This window comes from Pantherophis guttatus, chromosome 1, assembly GCF_059756535.1.
Source record: "Pantherophis guttatus breed Tessera chromosome 1, ASM5975653v1, whole genome shotgun sequence".
Taxonomy (NCBI): Eukaryota; Metazoa; Chordata; class Lepidosauria; order Squamata; family Colubridae; genus Pantherophis; species Pantherophis guttatus.
The window spans coordinates 133414868-133439556 of record NC_142063.1 but is presented as its reverse complement, the minus strand read 5'-3'; the positions used below and the strand labels follow the sequence as shown (position 1 = coordinate 133439556).

Below are 24689 nucleotides of genomic sequence, written 5' to 3'. Positions count from 1 at the left end.
GCTTGGTTTGTTTGTTTGTAGTTAACTTTGGACCTAACCCTCCATCATCAGTTTGCCAAATTGCCAAGCACCTTGGTCACGTGATATGTTTCTAATCTGGCCTCAGTGCTGAAGATGGGATCATACAATTGCCCTTTACTTACAATATTATGATTTGCTTGCTTGTTTATTTTATAACAACCCATTAGAATCCAAAGGTTCCTTAAGGACCTTCAGCATAGCAGGTAGCTCTGGTTTTCAGAGAAAAATGGAGCAACATTAGAATTCCTCTGTGCACAAATGTGGATGCAATGAGAGTTGCTATTTAATAAGTTCAAGGCATTCTTTATCCAACGTATTCTTCTAGTGTTGTTTTGCTGTAGAAATACATTGATTTCCTTGTTTAATTATTTAGATTCCATTTAGTATAACAAAAATTGCTGATGAAGGAATTAAAGTCCACCAATAATAAACCATCCAACCATAAGCCAAAGATCAGATTCCAATTTTCTTAGGTCCCCTCCTAGGATTTTTTTTAAAAAAAAGTTTCCACAGCTCTCCTGAAACAAAATAGTATGGAAGCTACTCCGATCTGGGATGGTAGCAGTGGTGGGTTGCCCCCGGTTCGCACCGGTTCTATAGAACCAGTAGTAAAACCGGCAGGAGGCTCCACCCACCGACCCCAACATCATCAAAATGCGCTTGCACAGAACAGCATGCGTGCATGCGAGCTTTGCTCGCTCGCACGCAGCCGTGTTGCGAACTGGTAGTAAAGGTAAGTAGAACCCACCCTTGGATGGTAGGCTATTCCAAATTAAGTGGGGCAGCAACAAAGACTTGACATCTGTAGATGACAGCCCCTAAGGGAAGTCAGAATGAGTTTATCCTGCTGAGTTTTATTGGAAGGACAGAAGCTGCTGGAAGTAGACAATCCCATAGATAGCTGAACCTGGAGATATATATGGCTTTAAAATAACAACCAGCATCTTTAATTGCACCCAGAAGCTGAAGCAGTAACTAAAGCAGGTCTAGTTACATGAAAACATTTGGAACTACCATGACTGCTTTCATATCATTTGAACCTTCCAGATGGTCTTCAAGGGCAATGCCATTTAGAGCAAATTGCAATTCGGTGGGCATGAATGTTGGTGAGCAGGGTTTTCAGATCCAGGAACAGTCGTAACTCACACAAGAGAAGCAATTGGGCAAAAATCCTCTTGGTCACAGGACCACCTATTCTTCAAACAGGGACTGTTAATCCAAAGAAATGCTCCCAGTTGCACTAATCCCTCCTGATATAAATACTAAGGCTTTGTTTTTGCTACTTTTCAAGACTGATATAACATATATCATCCTTAGAGGGCTGATATATCTTTGATTTTCTTTCACTTCTAGAAAAACATAACTCTAGGATATGTTCTAAACCAGAGGTGAAATCCAGCAGGTTCTGGAGAACCAGTAGTGGAAATTTTGAGCAGTTCGGAGAACCGGTAGCAGAAATTTTGAGTAGTTCAGAGAACCGGCAGATATCACCTCTGGCTAGCCCCAGAGTGGGGTGGGAATGGAGATTTTGCAATATTTTCCCCCCAGGAGTGGGGAGGGAATGGAAATTTTGCAGTATCCTTCCCCTGCCACACCCACCAAGCCACACCACGCCCAGCAAGCCATGCCCACAGAACCGGTAGTAAAAAAAAATGGATTTCACCACTTTTCTAAATTGTATTCTACTGAGAAGACAGAAAATACAGCATTTCTTCAGCTCATTAAAAAAATGTCTTTAAGGCGATCCCCCCACAAGTCATTTATAGCAGCTTTTTGAGTCGCAACCACCAGTGCAGTAATACAAAACTTATTCCTCATTAGTGGCACAAAGATTGTTGGTTAACTCCTATGAATGACTAGGAGAAAAATGACCTTATAGTAAACTAGATTCAAGCAATAGTTGTTAGGAAGACCTGCCTTAAAATAGTTAAAATAACGATTCAGAGAACAAAAACCACGAGAACAAGCTTCTTAGAGTTTGAAATGTAATATTTGTTCAAATGCATACATTGGTTGCTGTTTCTCCTCTAGAGAATAAATGCAAGGGAAAATTGAGAAGAACATCAACAGCTGCCATATTCCCTCCATGGATTATTTATTCAATTGCTTGCTGATTCCTTAAAAGCCAGGCTGGGAAATCTGTGGAATTGGAAGAGAACTGGTATCTAGTGCATATTTATAAAGGAAAATTCGGCTTTCTGACATACAAATGTGTGTTTATGTGAACAGAAAGGAGAGTACTCACAAATATATTTACGATTACTTCCATGGAAAGATAAAGTACAGTATAATTTTTAGGTCACAGATGTAATTTTATAATGATGCTGTGCTCCTAAATTATATGCATATTCATTTTTCCAGGTTTGGACAGGTTTTTTTTAAAAATCCCTGTTTTCATTTAATTTATGGAATAACAAGTGACTAATATTCATAACACCAGTCATGCATTTGTAATTTTTGTTCAATGTGTTCTACTGATTATATTTCTCTTGGGCAATCTCAGTGAAGAATATTTTTTCAGCTCCATTTCTCAGTCAACTTTAGGTAACAATTAAACAATTTATATCAGCGAAAAAAGAGAATCTATAAAATATACTCAAATGATACAGTCAAATACAACCATCAGAAGCAAGATCAGACATTTTAGACCATATAAAATTATTTTTTATATTACATTATTTTACGTTACAGGTAGTCCACAGCTTATGACTATAACTGAGCCCAAAATTTCTGTTGCTAAGCGAAACAGTTGTTCAGTGAGTTTTGCCCCATTTTACGGCCTTTCTTGCCACAGTTGTTGGCAGTGATTAGGTGAATCAGTTGTTGGCAGTGATTAGGTGAATCACTGCAGTTGTTAAGTTAGTAACATGGTCATGAGATGAGATCTCCTCATTGACTTTGCTTGTTAGAAAGTTGCAAAAGGTGATTATATGACCCTGGGAAGCTGCAGCTGTTATAAATATGAACTAGCTGCTAAGTGTCTGAATTTGGATCACATGAGTGTGAGGATGCTGCAATGGTTGTAAGTGTGAAAATGGTCATAAGTCACTTTTTTCTGAGCCATTGTAACTGTCAGATGTAAATGCCTTATTCTCCAATGTGTAAATAATGTATATATGGAACATCAGAGGTTAACTTATTCTTTGGACTTTAATGTATTCATAACTTACCACTCCCATTCCTAGCTCCACCCCTTGTATATATAAGGAGCCACCCTCACCATTCTCGTTGCTTCTACCTCGAATATTCAGTGAATATAGAATGCCTATCATAATTAAAAAGAAATATATTTAAAGCTTTAACTTCTATTATCTTTATTGAGTCTGATCCTGAAAATATTGCAACAAGCTGGTAGCAGAGGATGGTTAATTGACTCAATAAGTAATTAAAAAATGTCCAAGAAAGATAGGCCCAACACCAGGGCCTACAGCAAAGAAATAGAAACTGATCAAGAGATGATCAACGAATCCACCAATGCGATTTCGAGAGAATCCGAAGAATACACCACTGAAGAAGAAGAACTAATGAGTGAAAATAATGACCAGAAAGAAATCGAAATAGAAAATAACGAACTCAGGTCAGAGATATTAAAGATACTAAAAAGCCAAAAGAATGATGAAAGTCTCATCGCGGACCTCCAGGAGATGCTGAAGAACAGCGGAGCAGCGAGAGAGAAAAACGTCATTAAAGAAAAACCCAAAGATCAAAAAATCGTAAGTGAGATGACTACTGAGAAAATAGTTGTTAAAAAGAAAAGATGTGATCCCGCGCGAAATTTTGAATGGCAGCCATCTTGGTTTCAACGAACTTCAAAAGAGAATGGAGCAGAGCCAATCAAAACGCTCAGTTCAAAATTTCTGGCGCGAAAAACACTATCAGACGAAGAAAGTGAGAAAGAAGTCTCAAACTCTTCAGATGATCCAAAATCAGAAAGTGAAGACGATTTAACAAAATCTCAAGTAAAATCAGCAATGAAAACGCTTTTTGCTGCTTTTGGGCCAAGACTGAAAATTACCAAGACATCTACGAAGAAGCAAGAAATCAAACCGGCGACTCAAGACCTGCACGCTCCCATCCTGACTTCGAAAGCGACGACGCCCGAGCCCAGAGAGCCATGCCGATTTCGCCCTACACCACAGACAAAATCGAATACCAACGCACACAAAAAGAAGAAAAGAACCGTCACCACCACCAGAACCCCAAAAACCGAGCCAGAGACCGACTCATCTGAGGAGGAGCGGATCGAGAGAGCTGAAAGGGAGAGAACCTTCCACGACGCCACCAAAGAAGAAATGAACAACGCGCATGTGCGAAACTACGTAGACGACCCAGAAGGACTTGAACTGGCCAGAGAACCGCGCAGACTCATTGCAAGCATCCCAATGCCGTTCTGTAATTTCCTGCACTTGAGAGATCACGGACTGCCCCAGGTTGTAAGTAATGGACAGAATAATGTAGGTAACTTACCCAGTGACTTCCCAAAACTTAGAATTGATGGCATTAATTTACAAGAGTGGTATCAACAGCTTCAGGTTATTTTCATGAAAGAAAATTTACTATTCTTTATAACTAGCCCTCCAAGAAGACCTTGGACTTTAAAAATAGATTGTTTACATCATAGGGCATTTTTCATAATAATATCTAGCGTGTCTCCTGCAATGTATCATAGCATCAAACCAAACCTAACTGTATCAGAAATAATTCAATGCATGTTTAATCTATTTCACAGCGATAGCGTAGCTACAACCACAAGAATGTCTAAGGATTTCTTTTCCTCTAGAGTAAAACCAGGGGTTTCTATAAGTGAGCATTTGATAAATCTAAACAAAATAAGAGCTGAGCTACAATTGAGGGGGGAAGTGATTTCAGATCAAACAATGAAAAGTGTTATTATCAATTCACTTGATCCATCATGGGATAGCTTTATGTCACACTTAGATACCATTAATTTGGGATATTTATCCATAGAAAGTCTATCTAACAAATTGATAGCAGAAGACAATTCAAGAAAAAATCGATCCAGTAACCAAACAGACCACAAACCTTTTAGGAAAGTAGTCTTTCAAGATAAACATAATGAGGCCTTTAGATGCTACAATTGTGGATCCAGGGAACATAGTAGAAGAGACTGCCCCAAAGTCTCAAGAGAGAGACATAGACCAGAATATAGGAGCAAATATAATTACAGACAATCTTCCACAGATAGACACAAATATAGAAGCCCACCAAATTACAAAGAAGGTAGAGGGGGTAGAGAAAATTCAAAAGAGAGGAAATCTGGGTCACTGAATGGGCTAAATAAACAAGACAGCACCAGAACACAGCAGGATGAGAATAACAATTGGCTTATTGACTCTGGTGCAACAAATCACACCACCAACAACAAAAGTATATTATCTTCATTTATAGAAGATAAGTTTGTGATAAAGGTAGCTAATCAAGAAAAGGTTCAAGTACTAGGCAAAGGAAATGTGACCTTGCCTGGTCTAGGGAAAATAGAGGGGGTATTATTAATCCCAGAAATACCTCACAACATACTAAGTGCCATAAAATTAAGCAGAGAATCTGATATCAATATAGTTTTCTCAAAGGGGAAAGCAACTATAGAAAAGAACAAAACAAATGTAGGTACTGTAATGATAAAAGGAGGTCTACCCTATCTGATAACTAAAGAAAGATGTTTACATAACATTGATTCAAATATGGAAGATTGTATTGAAGCAGATGATGAAAATGTCAGTAACAGTGACAATGATGAGTGTAGAATAACTCATGATCACAAAAACACATACAAGGAAAAGAAACCAAAAATAGGTAAACCAATTCATGATGAGTGTGCTCACATCTTACACAGGAAGTTAGGACACGCAAGCTTTCCTGTAGTACAAAAAATGACTGAACACGCAGAAGGTGTCAAAATAAAAAATTGTGAAAATTATTTGGAATGCTCAGTATGTAAGTCCACCAAACTAAAAACCAGTCCCAGACCAAAAAAATCTAACAGATCAACTAACAATATTTTTGATTTGGTACATATGGACTTAGTTGGTCCATTAAGTCCCTCAATTACCTATAGAAAACGTTACTTCCTAACAATAGTGGATGACTACAGCCGATATGGTTTTGTTTACACATTAAAGCACAAGGATGAAACATTTCAGAAATTTAAGGAATTCTACAAACGTATAGAAACACAACATAATATCAGAATAAAGCAAATTATGACAGATAGGGGATGTGAGTTCATGTCTAAAGAATTCTCCCAATGGTTAAAGGATAGAGGAATGTTACATTTCACGTCCAATCCTTTTTCTGCATTTCAAAATGGAGTTGCAGAGAGGAAAAATTCCACACTACAAACCATGATTAGGTGCACATTAGAGGATGCTGGTTTAGGCAAACAATTTTGGTCAGAGGCATTACATTATTCGAATTACACTCAAAATAGAACCTGGTCCAGTATTGTGAATAAGACACCATATGAGGTGATGTACAATAGAAAACCCAAATTATCACACATGCACATATTTGGAGTCACTGCAGACGTACACATACCTAAGCAATTGAGGAGAAAGGGAGAAAACGTATCCAGGAGATTAAGATTCATGGGATACGAAACTGGAACCAAAGGGTACAGATTTATTGATAGTAATAACAAATTTATAGTATCCAGAACAGCTGTGTTCCATGAACAGGCCAATTGGTCAAAATTGCACCTTAATGAAATATTTCCTAATAAATGTAAAGATACGATATCTTGTGAGGAAGGAACAACAGAAAATCAAAATATTAACAAAAGTAAGAACAAAACCAAAACTTGGACTAATAGTCAGCATAAAATAAAGACAGACACATTAACAAAAAAGGAAGCTAGATATTTGCATGATAACCATAGCAAGCCTGAAAGAACTATCAGAAACAATAGAAACCAAATACCAAATAAATACAAAGATTACATAATGCATATGAATGGAGAACAAATAACACCTAATACATATGAAGAAGTATTGAAACTTACACATGAAGAAAGAGAAAAATGGGAACTAGCTATGGAAAAAGAGATGGAAAGTTTACAAGGATTAAATGTATTCACACCTGCGATCGCACCTAAGGATAAAACAATTATAGGTACCAGGTGGATTTATAAAATTAAGAACTTAGAAGGAGGCAATACCTTATACAAGGCTAGACTAGTTGCACAAGGCTATGCACAAAAATATCCAGAAGACTATACTGATACATATTCACCCACAGTGAGAACAGAGAGTGTCAAAACAGCCCTTGTAGTAGCATCTGCACTCAATCTGGACGTATTCCAATATGACATACAGACCGCATACTTACATGCAAAATTAGATAAGGAAATATATGTAAGAGCACCACACAGTCAATACACTAATAAGAACGAAATTTGGTTATTAAATAAGAGTCTGTACGGATTAAAGCAATCCGGCAAAAGATGGTACGATTGCTTGGTAAAAGTACTTAAGACCATGGATTTCAACGCCACCACTGCTGATAACTGTTTCTTTGTAAAAAAGAGTAATGATCATATTGAATTTGTATTAATTTACGTGGACGATATTTTATACATTGGAAAGCATAAAGAGAGCAGGGAAATCTTTGTAAATAAGTTAAATGAACACTTCTCACTGAAATCTCTGGGTAAAGTGAATAAATACCTTGGTGTGCAAATTAACAAAACTAAAAGGGGATTCAAACTTACACAGAAAGATAAAATCATCGAACTCCTAAACAAATGTAACTTAAATAATGCTAAAACCTGTGACACCCCTATGCAAACTGATTTTCTTAGAAACACTGATGAATCTTCCCCTGAGTTTAAAGACAACACATTTTACAGATCAGTTATAGGTTCACTCCTTTATATATCTAATTGGACTAGGCCAGATATTGCATTACCTCTCAATCTATTGTCAAGATATGTTAGTAAACCAACCTTGTATCATTGGGAAGCTGTCAAAAGAATTCTAAGATATCTGAAGGGTACATTAGATTTTTGTTTAATGTTGGAACCCAATAATGACAGAGAACCAAAAATTACTTGTTATGCTGATGCAGATTGGGCTGGTGATACAACATGCAGAAAGAGTACTTCTGGTTATGTTTTTCTATTGAATGATTGTCCAGTTTACTGGTATACTGGTAAACAAGAACTAGTGGCCACTTCTACTACAGAAGCGGAATATGTTTGTTTGTCCAAAGCTGCAAATAACCTTGTATGGTTCAATGATCTGATCACTGATGTTTGGAAGAAACCCACCTTACCATTTATTATGCATGAAGACAATAAAGCGGCCATTGAAATATCCAGATCCGATGCAATTGGACAAAGGTCCAGGCATATTGATATAAAGTTTAAGCATGTGAGACAACTGTCTCAAGACGGATTCATTAAAGCAATACATTGCGATACTTCTGAACAATTAGCTGACATATTAACAAAACCCTTACCTTCTAAACAACACAAATATTTAACTTCTAAATTATATGTATTATATTGTCCTGAATCAGAATGTAATTGGTGTTGTGTAACGAACCGGCATTTAGAGGGGGATTTGTCAGATGTAAATGCCTTATTCTCCAATGTGTAAATAATGTATATATGGAACATCAGAGGTTAACTTATTCTTTGGACTTTAATGTATTCATAACTTACCACTCCCATTCCTAGCTCCACCCCTTGTATATATAAGGAGCCACCCTCACCATTCTCGTTGCTTCTACCTCGAATATTCAGTGAATATAGAATGCCTATCATAATTAAAAAGAAATATATTTAAAGCTTTAACTTCTATTATCTTTATTGAGTCTGATCCTGAAAATATTGCAACAGTAACTTCAAACAGTCACTAAAAGATTGATTGTAAGTTGAGGACTACCTGTGTATTGTTTATTTTGTATCACACTGTTCATTATGCAAGGCTAGAATGAAAATGCGAGAAATAGGAAAGGTGACCAAATCTATTAAAGTGATTCTTCTTACTCTGGGATCTAATCAGAATAGAACTGGAAGGGACCTCAGAGGTCTTATAGTCCAACCCCTGCTCAAGCAGGAGGCCCTGCTTTCAGACAAGTGACTGTCCAGTCTTTTCTTAAAAACCTCCAGTGATGAAGCACCTACAACTTCTGAAGGCAACTTCTGTTCCACTGGTTAATTGTCTTCACTGTTAGGAAGTTTGTCCTTAGTTCCAGGTTGCTTGATTAGTTTCCATCCATTGTTTCTTGTCCTGCCTATAAGTACTTTGGTAAATAAGTTAACCCACTCTCTTTGTGGCAACCTCTCAAATACTGGAATACTGCTATCATTGTCCCCCCTAGTCCTTCTTTTCTGTAGACTAGCCAAATCCAAAACCTGCAACCATTCTTCATATGTTTTAGTCTCCAGGCCTTTAATCATATTAGCGGCTCTTCTTTGCACTTTTTTTTTTCAAAGTCTCAACATTTTTTTTTATGTAACATGGTGACCAAAACTGGATGCAGTATTCCAGGTGTGACCTTACTAGGGCTTTATAAAGTGGTATTAATACTTTATGTGATTTTGATTCTCTGCTTCTGTTTGTTAGACTAGAAGACCTCCAATGTCCCTTCCAACTCTGTTATTCTAATTAATTGGATTGTGTTAGGGTTTTTTTTGGCTGCTACTGCATACTGCTTGCTCATATTTAAGTAATCGTCCACTAGGACTCCAAGGTCCCTCTCACAGTTACTATTTTTGAGCCAGGTTTCACCTAAATCCTCACTGCTGCAACCTAATAAATATATTTTTCAAAAACCTTAAGCAGCCAAAGGAACTTCTATAATACCATAGTGTGACTCAAACACAGCTAATTGTCATCAGATTCAGAGTATCAGAAAATAAGTACTTGTTCACACTAAATTCATTATAGTAGTGACATTCACTGCCAGACTTATTGGTGTTTATTATCTTAATATATCTATCAGTATGGCTCCAAGCTATTATTTCCACTAAGTGTCTCTAGAGGCAGGAACTGATATTGTCTTTAATACCATTTTTATAGGTTTCTTGGAAACCCCAGAAGTGCTGCATTGGAAATCAGATGCTGAATTAGATAGTCCTTTGGCCTGATTCAGCATGACTGGAAAAGTATTCTTTTCCAAAATTCAAATATATATCTTAATAATTATTACTTATCAATCACAAACTTAACCTACCTTATGGTCTTTCTCCAACTGAACCCATCCTCCATAGCCATATCTCTGTGAAAAGGAAGGCAGAGTTAACAAATACACATAAAGTACGTCATACATTATGGTTCACCAACTAGGTCATGTTAATTTAAAACCAAGCAAATCTTTTCTTTTACATTCAGACTGTATAATATGCAGGTAGTCCTCGACTTATGACCACTATTGAGCCCAATTGTCTGTTGCTAAGTAAGATATTTATTAACTGAGTTTTGCCCCATTTTACCACCATTTTTTGCCACAGTTGTTAAGTGAATCACTGAAGTTGTTAAGTTAGTTAGTAAGTGAATTTGACTTCCACATTGACTTTGCTTGTCAGAAGGTTGCAAGAGATGATCACATGATCCTGAGACAATGCATCAGTCATAAATATGAGTCAATTGTCAAGCAGCTGAATTTTGATCACATGACCACAGGGAGGCTGCAGTAGTTGCAAGAATGAAAAATGGTCACTTTTTTCAGTGCCATTGTAACTTTGAACAGTCACTAAACAAACAAAACTGTTGTAAGTCAAGGACTATATGTACTGTAGCAGTGTCATATTCTCCAGGTATATTTAACTTTAACTGGAATGATCCTTGGGTATGAGAAAGTTGCTATAACTTTTTCATTGCTTAAAGTCAAGCTATAAGTAACTATCAGTTACACATACATACTTAAATACAAATCTATTTATTCTAACTATATTGAAATGGAGTATAATTATTCGTATCTCCTTTTTAAAAACAATTATTTTTAATAGCCAATATTATATTACACTAACACTGTAATGTATTGCACTGTGAATACATCAGGAGAAATATGATATTATACAAAGTGAAGACAGAGAAAGAAAAAAAAACACTGTGGTATTTGCTGTGGTATTTTGCTGTTTAAATATATATATTAAATGTGATAAAAAAGAATTATAAACCTGACAGCAAAAGAAATAAAATGATATTCTTCTATGCACCCCAGGTTTGATAGAACCAAAGCCCTTCATTTAATGAGCAATCTTATATTCAAAGAATATAGTTGAATATTCATATCATATCAAGGTATTTAACTTTTTCTTTCCAAGATGATATTTCCCTATGTAATGGATGGAAACCAAAAGGAAACTAATAAAAAACCAATGATCTAATAATGTCCAACCCTATGCGTTGTTTTGATTTTGGAATTGGGTTCTTTCCTTTTCTCATCAATGGATGGAATGAATCTCATTTTTAAAATACAGAGTATTTCTGTCTAACGTGGCCTTGGAGAAAACTATCAAAATTCTGGTTTCCTGCTACAAAATGGGTGAGATCGTTTTGTTATCATTTAATTGAAAGAGAGAAATACTTCCTCTGATAAATCTTTTACTATTTGACTTCCTAAACCTCACATAATGAGGTTTCCGATAGGGCAAATTTTTGCATATCCTGAACCTACAGTCTTCATTATGTAACCAGAAGTAAAATAAAGATACAGTGAAATCATAATGTCAGCTGAGCAGCATTTGTTAATAATTAGTGTAGTCATGTATTGATCCTCTGTTCGGCCTTGATGATTCAATAGCAGGGATGAAGGTCACCTTTGTCTATTAATATTTAAAGAGCGGCGAAAAGCTTCCAGTACACAAGTAAAATATCTCTTCATTCTCCCAAGGAGGATTGTAACTCTTCTTACGGCAGAAAATACCATGACAGGAAGGCCAGTTTTTCCTTTATTTCACTTTCGTTTCGTTTGAACTATTGCATAATCACAAAAGGGAAAAGTACTCAGCATTTTTTCTTTCTACATCTAAAAAGGTTCACAAAGAGGCATTTTAAGAAATCAGTAACAACATTCTGGCATAAATCCTGCGATGTGGTTTTCAACTGACGTCAATCTATATTTGAGTTACATTTTAAAAGATGCAGAATCGAGGTGTTAGCAACAGCGACACGTTCATTAATCAATTTACATGAATATAAGAGAAGATCATTGAGTTATTAAACACCCTTGCGAAATTTGATACAACCAGTATTGCTTCATGTTCAAATATTTTTGGATGTGAACTTGAGTTTGCTGAAGAATCTAGAGAGCCATATTTATAACAGAATAACAGGCAAATATTTTTGACAAACTTACAGCAAAACGACAGCTTTTTCTCATTTGCCTCCCCCTGGTCTTGTTCTGGCCATTCTATTCCATGACTAAACACTCTTGATAGTTATTTTCTCAGCAATCACCAAACAGGTACATTTTTAACTGAGCTGTTAAATATATATAACATATAAAGATTATATATATATATATATATATATATATATATATATATATATATTCTTTAAAATCTTAAATGGATGTTCTTAAATTTTAAATATAAATATTTATTTATAAATATAATATTTAAAAAATATAAATATTAAAATATTAAATATAATAATGATTAAATTTTTAGATTAAATTTGTAGACTCTTGCTTCTTTTGGACCCTTTTTATTTTCATCCATAGGTACATTTTAAAATAGCTTCTCTTGAAGAGACAGGTAGTCTCTTCAGACAAAAAAGTGGTCCATCTTTTACAATATCAAATGTTTTATGCAGTTGCATTGAACTATGTAAGACAAATAATCTATTAGCCAACATTTTAATTGCCACATATTTTGCAAACCGCGTATATAATTTTCTATGGCAGAAAAAAATTCAAGGTAATTCTAGTACTGAAATGGGGAAAAAAAGAGGATTGCAATACGGCATGTCAAACCCACAATTAAATTATTTTTATTTGAGGTTCTTTGGCTAATGCAATTAATCTAATAGTGTTGCTAATATTGTTCATAAGCAATTTAAAGCTTTGTAGAAGGCATGATTTACATAACAAATAGTCAAAATGAAAGACGATTGATATAAGTAAATAGAGTTAATTTGCAAAAAAGTGGTTTGTCATTTTTGCAATTACACAGATGCTGCCATTCATGAATGCATCACAATCTATTCTAAAAAGATCACACAGTGCTCAAAGCTTTATTTATATTGTTAGTATCAATGTATCATTCGGAAAAACGAAATCCATCTAAATTTACTGAATTTAGCTGCAGTGCCAAATATGCTATATGCTCTAGCAAATAAATCGGCTTACAATTGCACTGCACAGCAATCCATTGCTTTTCACTGATTCTGAATACAGTTAAAAAAAGATGTTTATATACTGAGAGCAATTTAGAGAGAATTCTAAGGATTCCATTAGTTAAACTTCTCTTTGTACAATACTCAAACTCAGCATTCATCCCAGGTCATTTTCTTTTGGCCACAGTACAACTAAACCTACACATTATTAACCGTCATAATTTGAATATAGTGGAATGTAACTGTTAAAAGTAAATAAATACTCTGACCCCTCTCTTTTTTTTTCCTAGCAAACAGCCGGTACAGAGATACATGCACCCAAACTTTCTGCTTTACTAAGCAGTTCAATAAATTCAAATGTACACACCACTGTTCAAAATATCGAGACACAGAGAGTTATAGTACCAGAAGCATTTTGAAATGAGTATCTCCCTAGTTTCTCATTTCAAGGAAGTTCAATCTTAAAGGGAAAAAAAATAAGCAAATAATTTAAAACTGGGAACTACCCAAGATAAAGTTCTAGTGAAACCATCAAGAACAAAGGGTTTTTTTTTTTGTACCAGATATCCAAAGACTACCACTGTTACCTGTTTCAGATCAGGCCATTCCTTAGGCAGAATGTGACAATGAATGTCAATTTTCATTTCTGCAGGTTCACCTGAGGATTAGATGGCAATAAAGATGTTTTCCTCACTTTTTAAACTTCACTCAGGCCTATGTGGTAATTTGTTGATTAACTTAAGTGGCAGTTCAGGTCCTCCAACCATCCTATTGGGGTGGCTACCTAAATGAACCAATCAGGCAGCATTTCAGGAGAGCTGAACTGTGCAATACTAAGCTGCCGAAGAGTTTGAAAAACTAGGTAGTTTTATGTACAGAACTGAGCCACACACACATAAATTTCCTTAGATTAATCTGCCTGAGAGGTTCAACTGCAGGACAAAATAGTATACATTTAATTTACAAGCTGGACAGCCTTTAGACAAAATTGTACACCAGTGGTATAAATTCCATAGAGTTGATAGTGAGGTTTTAGCTCCTGATCCCTTAGGTTTTCCTAATTTATCTAAAACCCCTTCTTGTTTCTTTTTTTTAAATCTCAGGTGGTTTACAATAACAAACACAATGCAAAATTGTGTTATTGTAAACCACTTGAGATTTTTTAAAAGGAGAAGTGATTTTACATAAATTAGGAAAACCTGAGACTTTGTCCATGTTTGGATTAAAAACAATGTGTAAAATAGATTTAAAACTAGTTCTACTCTAGACACAAGACCAAACAGAATACTTTTCACAAAATAAAACATGATATGTAATTGCCCAAAGCCTATTAAAGTTCTGTATTCTCTAAAAAAAATGTCCATTTCCAGAATGACATGCATTCTAAATTTTTACAAAAATTAATTTGTATGACTCCAATCTTGAATAAAATCATTTATTTGGGTTAGAGCTAAAAAATATACCACTTTTAACATGTGGGGATGAAATCAAAGCCTCCACCATTCAATATCCCCCCCCCAATCTCTTATCATCCGACCTTCCTTTCAGCCAAATTCGGAGCAAAAGATTAGAGATTGTATTGAAACAGATTTAACACCAAGACTGAAATTAGCAAAAGGCACCAGCTTACTCAAATACAGGAAATCTCTTCATGATAACTTCATGACTGCCCCTTTCTACTCAAGATTTCCTCACTTTCTATGAGAGAAGCAACAAGACTCAGGTTGCTGCAAAAATGTCAGTTCTAGAGGCAACAATTCTAATCCTGCTTTCATCCCATTCGAAGGATGGAAGGAAAGTGCAAGTAGCACTCCACTTATGACCACAACTGAGCCCAAAATTTCTGCTGTTAAGTAAGACAGTTGTTAAGGAATTTTGCCTCACTTTACCACCTTTCTTGTCATAGCTGTTAAGTGAATCACTGCAGTTGTGAAGTTAGTAACATTATGTGAATCTGGCTTCCCCATTGTTTTTGCTTTTCAGAAGGTTGCAAAAAGTGGGATGCTGCAAACTGTCATAAGTACATGCCAGTTGCCAAGTGTCTGAATTTTGATCACATGACAGTGGAGATGCTGCAATGGTCGTAAGTGTGAGAAATGGTCATAAGTCACTTTTTTCAGCGCCGTTGTAACTTTGAATGGTCACTAAACAAATGGTTAATTGAGATCTACCTCTATATAAACACAGCTATGTGGATGTGCCCGTAGAAAAATACTAACATAAAATATTTCTTTGTGCATAGATATGTCTGGAGAAAATGGGTTAAATCCTTTCTCTTCCCAAGTTATGGTCCCAATCTAGACTGCTAGCTCTGACTTCTATTTAGCAAATACAAATATAAGTACAGGTTCATCTTGGGCATAGCCTGATGCCTTTGTTAACTTCAATAATGCCAAATGAAAAATAATGAAGTAATTAAGAGATAGAAAAAAAAATTACTGGCAAATTGCTGCACTGGCATAATAGCTCCAGCTTGTAACTGAGAAAGATTAAGCACAAAAGGGAGTCACAAAAGAATGATGGAAGCGAGGTAAATGTTGTTGCTATGGAGAAAAAGCCAAGGATAGTAGCATTGTACAACCTCAGCCTCTTGACTTCACATCAGGAGAAAAAAAAGGTGCTGCCTGATGACATATTTCAACAAATTATAATCAAATCTAGATTGAAAGAATACAAAAATATTGACAAAACAGTGCTGCTGCTGCTGAGAAGATATTGATTTCTTTATCCAATGGATGTTGTGAAATAAGTGATATCAATCACTGATCCCATCATTTTAGAATAGGCCTTCCAGGAACAGCCACTAATTTTAATCCCAAAGGTGCTTCACACATACCCCTCCAAAAGGCAACTGGACTTTCTTGTTGTTTTTTTTCTTTGAAAACATTTCACTTCTCATCCAAGAAGCTTCTTCAGTTCTAACTGAACGTTCTGCTTGATACTTAATTCCCAGCTGTAGAAAAGCTCTCTCTTAAGAGCCACAATACCAATATTTATGGACATTTATGCATGGATCCCAAATGAATTGACTCAAATACCTCATCTAGTTCATTAGAAGTTGGAAATATTGTAAGAAGACTGAGAAGTGTAGATGCTGAACTTTTTAAATTCATTTTAAAGATTTAAACTAGACAAAACTCACAATCTGAGGATGAGTGCGATTCTGGCTGTATTCCCATGCCACATTCATTAATTCCTAAAAGTATCGCAAATTATTCAGCCTGGTGTTCTGGATTCACACAACAACCAAGCCATAAATCAACCCCATAGGCTGGTTTTGCACATCACTCTTGAGAAAAATGTAGTAGACTGATTTTTGAGTCAATGGCTCATGCAATCACAACCTTTCAATCAGAGCGTTGGATAAATATTTGGATATATAACATTGATTACCTGCTGTCAAGGAAAGGCAGCACAGAATGGAACATTTATAATTACTGGTAGGATTAGTATAGAAAGAAAGAGTTATTGCTTCTGACAGGAAAAGCCCATTCTTTCCTATCAGCATTGGGAACTACAAATATTGCACTAAGCCATGGTTTGTTAACAGTAGGTTATTAGGTAAAGAATAATAACAGCCGGTATATGATTCACTTATTTGTAGATTAGTGTGACTTGTTAACTTAGTCTACATGTGGAATTATCTTCTGATTGTACTTTTATTTTTTATCCAGAGGATAAATAAACTCTGCTGATTGAACATTTTCTAGGAGTTAACTAGAGGTTTCCAAAAGCTCTATGAAGACAGAGCAGAATGTAATAGTGTAGACCAAAACCTTGAAAGAATCCAGTTGAAAACTCTTATCTATGCTAGTCTGTTAGAAACTGGATCTAGCCCAATAACTCAAAGACATAGCCCAATTCTTTTCAGTAGTTTTATTGTTGATCAGTTGGTACTGGAGGTCACTGACCTTGTACCTTTCTCTTTCAGGTATACATCTGGAATGTGCTGTGGACCATGCGGTTGGACCTTTTGTACCCAGGAGGAGGGGTTAAGAGGTAAGGAGTGGTTATAAGGATTATGGGATATGTGGTTAGTTAACCCTTGAGGGTCCGGGGGATCAGGGAGACATGGCAGTTAGGCATTTTATCATGACAAAACCCCCTCTAAATGCCTAACTGGGTACCTGAGGCGGTGTTAGCATACATACAGAGAATACACTGGTACAGGCATGAATTATAAGCAAACACGCATTTTTGACATGAGGTAAGCATGTTGTTTATGTGGTAGGGGTTTAGTGAGAATATCTGCTGTTTGCTCCTCTGTGTCACAGTGCACTGCCCTAATGAAGCCTATCTCTGAAAACTGCCTGACGTGTTTGTATTTAATGTCAATGTGCCTAGAACGCTGACCTATGGCATCGGCCCTAGAGATTTCTATCGCTGCCTTGTTGTCTTCGTGGATAACTATTGGATATGAGGGTTCAGCCCAGATGTCGCAGAGCAGGTCATCGAACCATACTAAATTGTTTGCGGCCTTTGATAGGCAAACAAATTCTGCTTCCGTGGTTGATGTGGCCACCAGTTTTTGCTTTCCAGTGTACCAGTGGATGGGGCAATTGTTGAGTAGTAGCACGTAGCCTGAGGTGCTTTTTCTGCACTCTATGTCCCCAGCCCAGTCAGCGTCAGCATAGCAGGTTAGCTTTGGTTCCTTGGATGTTTCTGGTTCTAGGCAGAGTAGGGCATCCGCACTAAATTTTAAGTATCTAAGTAGTCTTTTGATGCGTTCCAGTGTGTTACCGTAGGTTTGCTTACATGTCTGGACAGCAGGTTGACGGCCAAGGCGATGTCGGGCCTGGTCCAGTTGGATATGTACAGCAGTGACCCTATCGTTGATCTATATAGTTTGTTGTCTGTGAAAGGTTCAGATTCCTCATACATGGTTTTCAGGAACTCGGGTTGCATGGGGGTCTCGCTGGGTTTTGCTTCGGACATGTTGCATTTGGACAGCAGCTCGATGATCTTTTCTCTCTGGGAGAGTCGGAAGCCCTTGTTGGTTTTTATCACTTGGACCCCTAGGTATCTGTCAATCTTTCCAAGTGACTTTAAGGAGAAGTGGCTACCCAGGTCAGTGGCGAACTTGTCACACCTGTTCTTGTGCTTGCTGATGTACAAGATGTCGTCCACGTAAACGAGCACACCTTCGAATGAGTCGTTTTCTCTCCTCGTAAAGAAGCATTTGTCAGCTGAGGTGGCCTCGAAGCCCATGGATCTGAGGGCCTTGGCTAAGCAGTCATACCACCTTTTGCCCGACTGCTTGAGCCCGTACAGGCTTTTATTCAGCAGCCAGGTTTGGTTCTTGTCTTTGTTGTACCCAGGCGGGGCTTTGACGTATATTTCTTTATCCAGCTCAGCGTGCAAGTATGCTGTTTGTACGTCGAATTGGAAGACCTCCAAGCCCAGGATGGTGGCCACCACCAGGGCGCTCTTGACGCTCTCTGCCCTGACGGTTGGCGAGTAGGTGTCCGTATAGTCTTCGGGGTATCTTTGGGCGAAACCCTGCGCGACTAGTCTTGCCTTGTATAGGACCTTGTTGTCCTCTAATGTTTTAACCCTGAACACCCATTTGGTTCCTATTGGTTTTTTGTCCTCTGGAACTTGGGCAGGTGAGTATACCTGAAGGTCCTTTAGGCTTTCCATCTCCTTCTCCATGGCAAGCATCCATTTTTCTTTCTCCTCCCGGGGGAGCCCGAGGATGTCTTCATATGAGCTGGGCGTGAAATGGGTGTTGTGGATGGTCATAACGTAGTCCTCTAGCTTCTTTGGTAGCTTGTTTCTGGTTTCTCTGATTGGCCTGCTGGGGGTTGGCTCGGTCTCCTGCATGATGTCTGCCTCTTTGTCCGTCAGGTCATCTATCTTCAGTGAAGGGTGCCCTTCTTTCCAACCTTTGACGCTTGTCTTGCGATGGTTGGCCTTGTGCCCTGTGACCTCTCTGACCTCCCTTTCCTCTTGGCCATGCTCGAACGTGACCCTATTGGCTGGGATGTCGTTGGAGTGTACCCTCGACCAGTTTGCGTTTTCGTGGAAACTGGCTGATCTGGAAACCACAAAACGGTTATTGTTGTCGACAAATCTGTAGCCCTTTGTGCCCGGTTCGTAACCCACGAACCTTAACCTTTTTGATAATTTTTCCCCTTTTCTTCTTAGCTGTCTGGGAATGTGGACATCAGCTGGGGCGCCGAATATGTGTAAATGTGCAATGTTGGGCTTTCTGTTGTATAGCATCTCGTATGGTGTCTTATTGATAGAGCTTGACCACAGTCTATTCAGGGTGTAATTAGCGTAGTGTATTGCCTCTGACCAGAAATGCTGCCCCATCCCAGCATCCTCCAGGGCGCATCTCATCATGGTTTGCAACACTCCGTTCTTTCTCTCTGAGACTCCATTTTGAAAGGGAGAGAAAGGTGAAGAGGTGTAATGCGCTATGCCCTGCTCCCTCAGCCACCTTGTGAATTCTTTGGCCATGAATTCTGACCCCCTATCAGTCATTATCTGCCTTATTCTCATGTTATGTTGCATATCTACTCTTCTGTGGAATTCCTTAAACCTTTGGAACACTTCGTTTTTGTGTCTGAGGGAGTAGACATACCCGTATCTGGTGTAGTCATCTACAATCGTGAGGAAGAATCGCTTCCTATGTCCTACAGAGGGTTTCATTGGCCCTACCAAGTCCATATGCACCAATTGGAAGGGGTACTCCGTGGTTCGTTTGGATCCCCTGGGGATGGCCTTAACCTTGATCTTGGAACGCTTACAAACTGAACACTCTAAGTAGTTTTCGCAGTTCTTTACTTTGAGACCTTCGGTACATTCCGTCATTTTCTTTACAATGGGGAAGCTTATGTGTCCCAGTCTCCTGTGTAGGAGGTGGGCGCAGTTATCATGCAATGGTTTGCCGATAGATACAGACTTGTTTGTCTTCTCATGGCTACATCCTGCCTCCTGCTGCACCCCCTCTGTTTCTGGATACTTATCTACCTCGTGGTTTGTGCTGGCATCAATGCCTTCTTCCTCCCTTGCGTTGGGTGTGAAGTAGGGAAGCCCCTCGTGTATGGTTACCTTTCCTATCTCTTTCCCTTGCTTGATCAAGTGTGCCTTTCCATCTTTAAATTTTATTTCTATATTTGTGTCTCGTGTCAGCTTTGTGATGGCTAGCACGTTGTGGGGGATTTCTGGTACGTACAGTACTCCTTTTAGGTCCCCTACCTGTGTGATGTGTACGTTTCCCTTTCCCACTACTTTGACCTTGCTTTGGTTTGCTACCTTTACTTCTGAGTCTATTTCTGTGAGTGAGTCTAGCAGCTCTGGGTTACAAGTAGTGTGACTTGTGGCCCCTGAATCCAGGAGCCATGTGTTTCTCTCTGCCTTATGTTTGTCATTTGGGTCATCGTGCCTGATCCCATACATGGAGCCAGAGTTACTGTCCCTGGACTGGTCCCTGCGCTCATGGTGTTTCCTGGGGTTGGGTGACCACCCTCGCCCTCTTTCCTTTGGGTGCCTGCGTTCGGGTGACCTTCCCCCTCTACTGTCGTGCTGTCCCCTATCCCTATGGTTCCTGGGGCAATCCTTCTTTAAGTGGTTCCTTGATCCACAAGAATAACATTCTGAGGTATCCCTGGCCCTATCCTGGAAATCCACCCTTTTTGTGGGTCTAGGGTCCCCTTTGGCTAGTTGGCGTTCCCTCCTCAGAGTGTCCTCTGCAACGAGCTGACTGGTCAGTGCGCTTAGTGTGAGGTATTGCAAGTTGAGGCTATTTAGTTGGGTCATGAAGATGTCCCAGCTGCTATCAAGAGAGTTTATGATTATGCTTATCATGCTCTCTTCAGTGATGATTTCCCCCCTCTGCATGAGTTCTGCCCTTGCAGCATTCATCTTTAAGATGTGCTCACTCATGGGGACCCCTGCCTTATGCTTGGTGGAGTGGAACTCCCTAGATAGTCTAGTGGTGGTGGCTCTGCTTTGGCTATAAAACAGGTTACATAGTTTTTGCATAATATCATAAACAGTTAGATTGTCCTCAATAGATGGATACATAGCAGATGGAATGGAGGTTAACATGATACAAAATGCCCTGTGATGAATGCAGTCAATTTCCAATGACCAGGGCTTTTGGGGAGGTTTGTTAGCTAGGAACAGTGCATTCTCTCTCATGAGAGCAACCCTTAATTGTTGGCTCCATTCTATAATATTACCCCCATCTAACTGCAGTTTTGGCAAATTGGCATAATTTGCCCCAGAAATGTTAGTAAGGTTACTTACGGGGGGAGCTGTCCATGGTCCAAGTTGTGATTAAACTCACAATAAGGCTTTGGGATGTCTGTGGCCATTCTGTACTTGCTTGGATCTATGCAATTTGCTTCTCTTATTACAGGCAGGTACTGGGCATGCGCGAAGCTCATTCCGCGCTGGAGTCCATCGGGTGAGGTTCCTGTTGCTGGAGCTCCCAGGCCTAGGCCTAGGCCTGTCGGTGGGAGGCTGGACCCGCCCCCGGTGGGTCCGAAGATCCCCCCTGAGGCTGGACACCACTGCTGGACGGCCGGATCCCCGGCGAAGAAGGGGAGAAGGTGAGGGGGCGACGCGGTCGCAAGTCGAGGACTTTCGCGGGTCGGCGGCGCGGCAGCAGCGGAGGTCATAGGTTGAGGATTCCCTGCACCCAGCGGCTCGGCGGCGATGGCGGCGACGGCGGCTGATCCTCCCTCGTGGTCGCTGGTCCCTGGTCGTGTGGACTGGCCTGATGGGTGTCGTGGCGTTGGTGAGTAGCCGGTTCTTCTTCTCTGCCTCGGGCCTCGCGTTGCCGGTGTAGCGGGTGGTGAGTTCGAATTCTGCGGTTGATTTTTCCTGCAGGTGGGCGGTCTTTTGTGCCGGTTGTTGGTGCGTGCGGGGTTTTTTGTATGCTGTGACTCGGTTGCCTGGTCTCTGTTGGTTGTTCTGGCCTTCTTGTGCCCTCCAGGATTTCTCTTTGATTTTTTGAGTGCTGCAGGAGGCTCGAAAGCGGAGCCTAGGGCAGCGGTGATGGTCTCGATTGCCTTTTGCAATTCGAGATCGGTAGGCGTTTTTCTTTTTGTTATTGCGATCTCTTCGTGGTCGCTTTCAGAGCTGGGTTCTTCGTAGTCGCTTTCTGAGCTCCCCTCGTCTGTTTCGGGGTTCGGGCATTTTCGCGCCAAGGGATTCAAATCCTGGCTTCCCATTGGCTGGTGCTCGTCCCAAGATGGCCGCCGGGAAGTGGGCACGGAAATGGATTCTGCCGGCTCAGGATCATCGGGTTGGGGTGGCTTACCCTTTTTTGCTGGCTTTTCTTTCTCGGTTGTTTTTGGGGCCTCGATCGCTGCTTCTTGTTGTTCGAAGAGGCTTTGAAGGTCCGCGATGAGGTTTTCTTTGTCGCTGTTTCCCTCCATCAGTTTCAGGATGGAGAGTTTGAATTTGTTCATTTTTTGTGCTGTTTCTTCTTCCGGGGCGGTGATCTCCTTGGATGGCCCCTCTTCATCTGATTGTGAGTCCAGGCTGGAGTCCTGCTCGCTTCCAGCTTCTGTCTCCTCCATGGCTGTGGCTTTGGTGGGAAGCTTCTCAGCCATCTTCTTGGTAAGAGCTCTGGTCTGTGCTCTGTTTGCTTCTTCTGGGTAGGTGTTGGGTTCAGTCATTGTCTGGAGTTATGGGCAACCGACCTCTGCTACCAATTTGTTAGAAACTGGATCTAGCCCAATAACTCAAAGACATAGCCCAATTCTTTTCAGTAGTTTTATTGTTGATCAGTTGGTACTGGAGGTCACTGACCTTGTACCTTTCTCTTTCAGGTATACATCTGGAATGTGCTGTGGACCATGCGGTTGGACCTTTTGTACCCAGGAGGAGGGGTTAAGAGGTAAGGAGTGGTTATAAGGATTATGGGATATGTGGTTAGTTAACCCTTGAGGGTCCGGGGGATCAGGGAGACATGGCAGTTAGGCATTTTATCATGACATAGTCAGAAGTGGCTCAGTAGCTAAGATGCTGAGCTTGTCGATTGAAAGATTGGCAGTTCAACGGTTCGAATCCCTAGTGCCACGTAACGGGGTGAGTTCCCGTTACTTGTCTGCTAACCTAGCAGTTCGAAAGCACGCAAAAAATGCAAGTAGAAAAATAGGGACCACCTTTGGTGGAAAGGTAACAGTATTCTGTGAGCTTTTGGCATTTAGTCATGCCGGCTACAGGACCACGGAGACGTCTTCGGACAGTGCTGGCTCTTCGGCTTTGAAATGGAGAGGAGCACCGCCCCCTAGAGTCGGGAACGACTAGCACATATGAGTGAGGGAAACCTTTATGTTTACCTTTATGCTAGTCAGACCCATACCTTATCAACGAGGAATGTAATTCCCGCTAAATGTAGAGAGTAGCTTGATACAATACCTTGATACAATAAACAATTCTAACAATGGTAAGAGGTTTTTTTTTTAATTATTCTAATATTTAACAAGGGTTTGAGATTGTCCGGGTTTCTGGATGGAGAGTAGAATTTTAATGTTTTGGCAAGAATTGAATTAGATTATTCTTTGTTCTATTAGTACTAACATTTCTTTTCGTTATGATTCAGCCTTCAAGCAAATTCTAGTGAGGAACCCTCTGTTTTCATTATTATTGCTTCTGAAGTTTGCAGTGATGATAAAATGACCATTCACAAAAATATATATTTAAGGTTAATGGACAATGCCATCTAGTGGTGTGACCCATAACTAAATTTCTGCCCTGATATTTAGATTGACAAATGGTACTTCCAAATGACATTTCCTCCAGTAATGCAATAGCAATACAAGAAATAATTAAAATAAGTATTAAAAAAAAAAGTAATAGAGATGACTAGTTACAGATTATTGCTCGTATATGAACAGTTTGCACTACTGCATCTTTTTGTAAGTTCAGTGTCCTCTACCGGTAGCTTAAAGTTGCCTGTTGTTCAGATCTGTAAAAGTGCCTACAATTCCCAAACTGTGTGCTGCAACACCCTGGTAAACTCTGAGGGTTGCCGTGGGATATTTTGCTACTTAATAAATGAAATTGTGATGCTCTGGGGTGCCACAATACACAGTTGGGAACCATCAGGATGCCATCAATTTAAAATACTTGGGAATTTCTGTGCTAGGGAAAAATAATCGTCTAAAAAACAAAATCAGACAGGAAGACCATGATTAGTTAATAATATATAATTAATATTTTGAATATTAACATATTTTCTCTCTCTCACACACACACATATACACACCCTTTCAGAATATGTTATACAGAGCAAGAAAAGGCAAAGGAAATAATAAGCCAAAGAAAGGAATGAGATAAGAAAAGGAAATATAGTTATATTTGCTTCTGGTCAACACTGTTCATTATTTCTCTCCATGC

At 39.2% G+C, this 24689-nt stretch overlaps 1 protein-coding gene and 1 long non-coding RNA gene across 4 annotated transcripts in view; one reads left to right on the top strand and one right to left on the bottom strand.

The window, feature by feature from the left end:
• The window catches only part of ACMSD (aminocarboxymuconate semialdehyde decarboxylase), a 34746-nt gene extending 20761 nt beyond the window's left edge, over positions 1-13985 (bottom strand). For 2 of the 3 annotated variants that reach the window (XM_034424019.3, XM_034424028.3), the window contains exons 1-2: positions 13913-13985; positions 10219-10263 (exon numbers count right to left, since the gene is read on the bottom strand). In XM_034424019.3, the coding sequence (XP_034279910.1) occupies positions 10219-10263; positions 13913-13969 (102 nt within the window). In that variant the 5' untranslated portion in view covers positions 13970-13985. Of the gene's footprint in view, positions 1-10218; positions 10264-12345; positions 12426-13912 lie in introns of those variants that run through there. The other variant, XM_034424037.3, reaches the window with a different exon arrangement.
• A 3201-nt stretch (positions 13986-17186) lies between these two features.
• LOC148116569 (uncharacterized) lies at positions 17187-23279 on the top strand. The gene is made up of 3 exons (XR_015731109.1): positions 17187-17324; positions 21697-22077; positions 23117-23279. It is a non-coding gene; the product is annotated as an uncharacterized LOC148116569 (long non-coding RNA).
• Positions 23280-24689: the final 1410 nt, after the last annotated feature.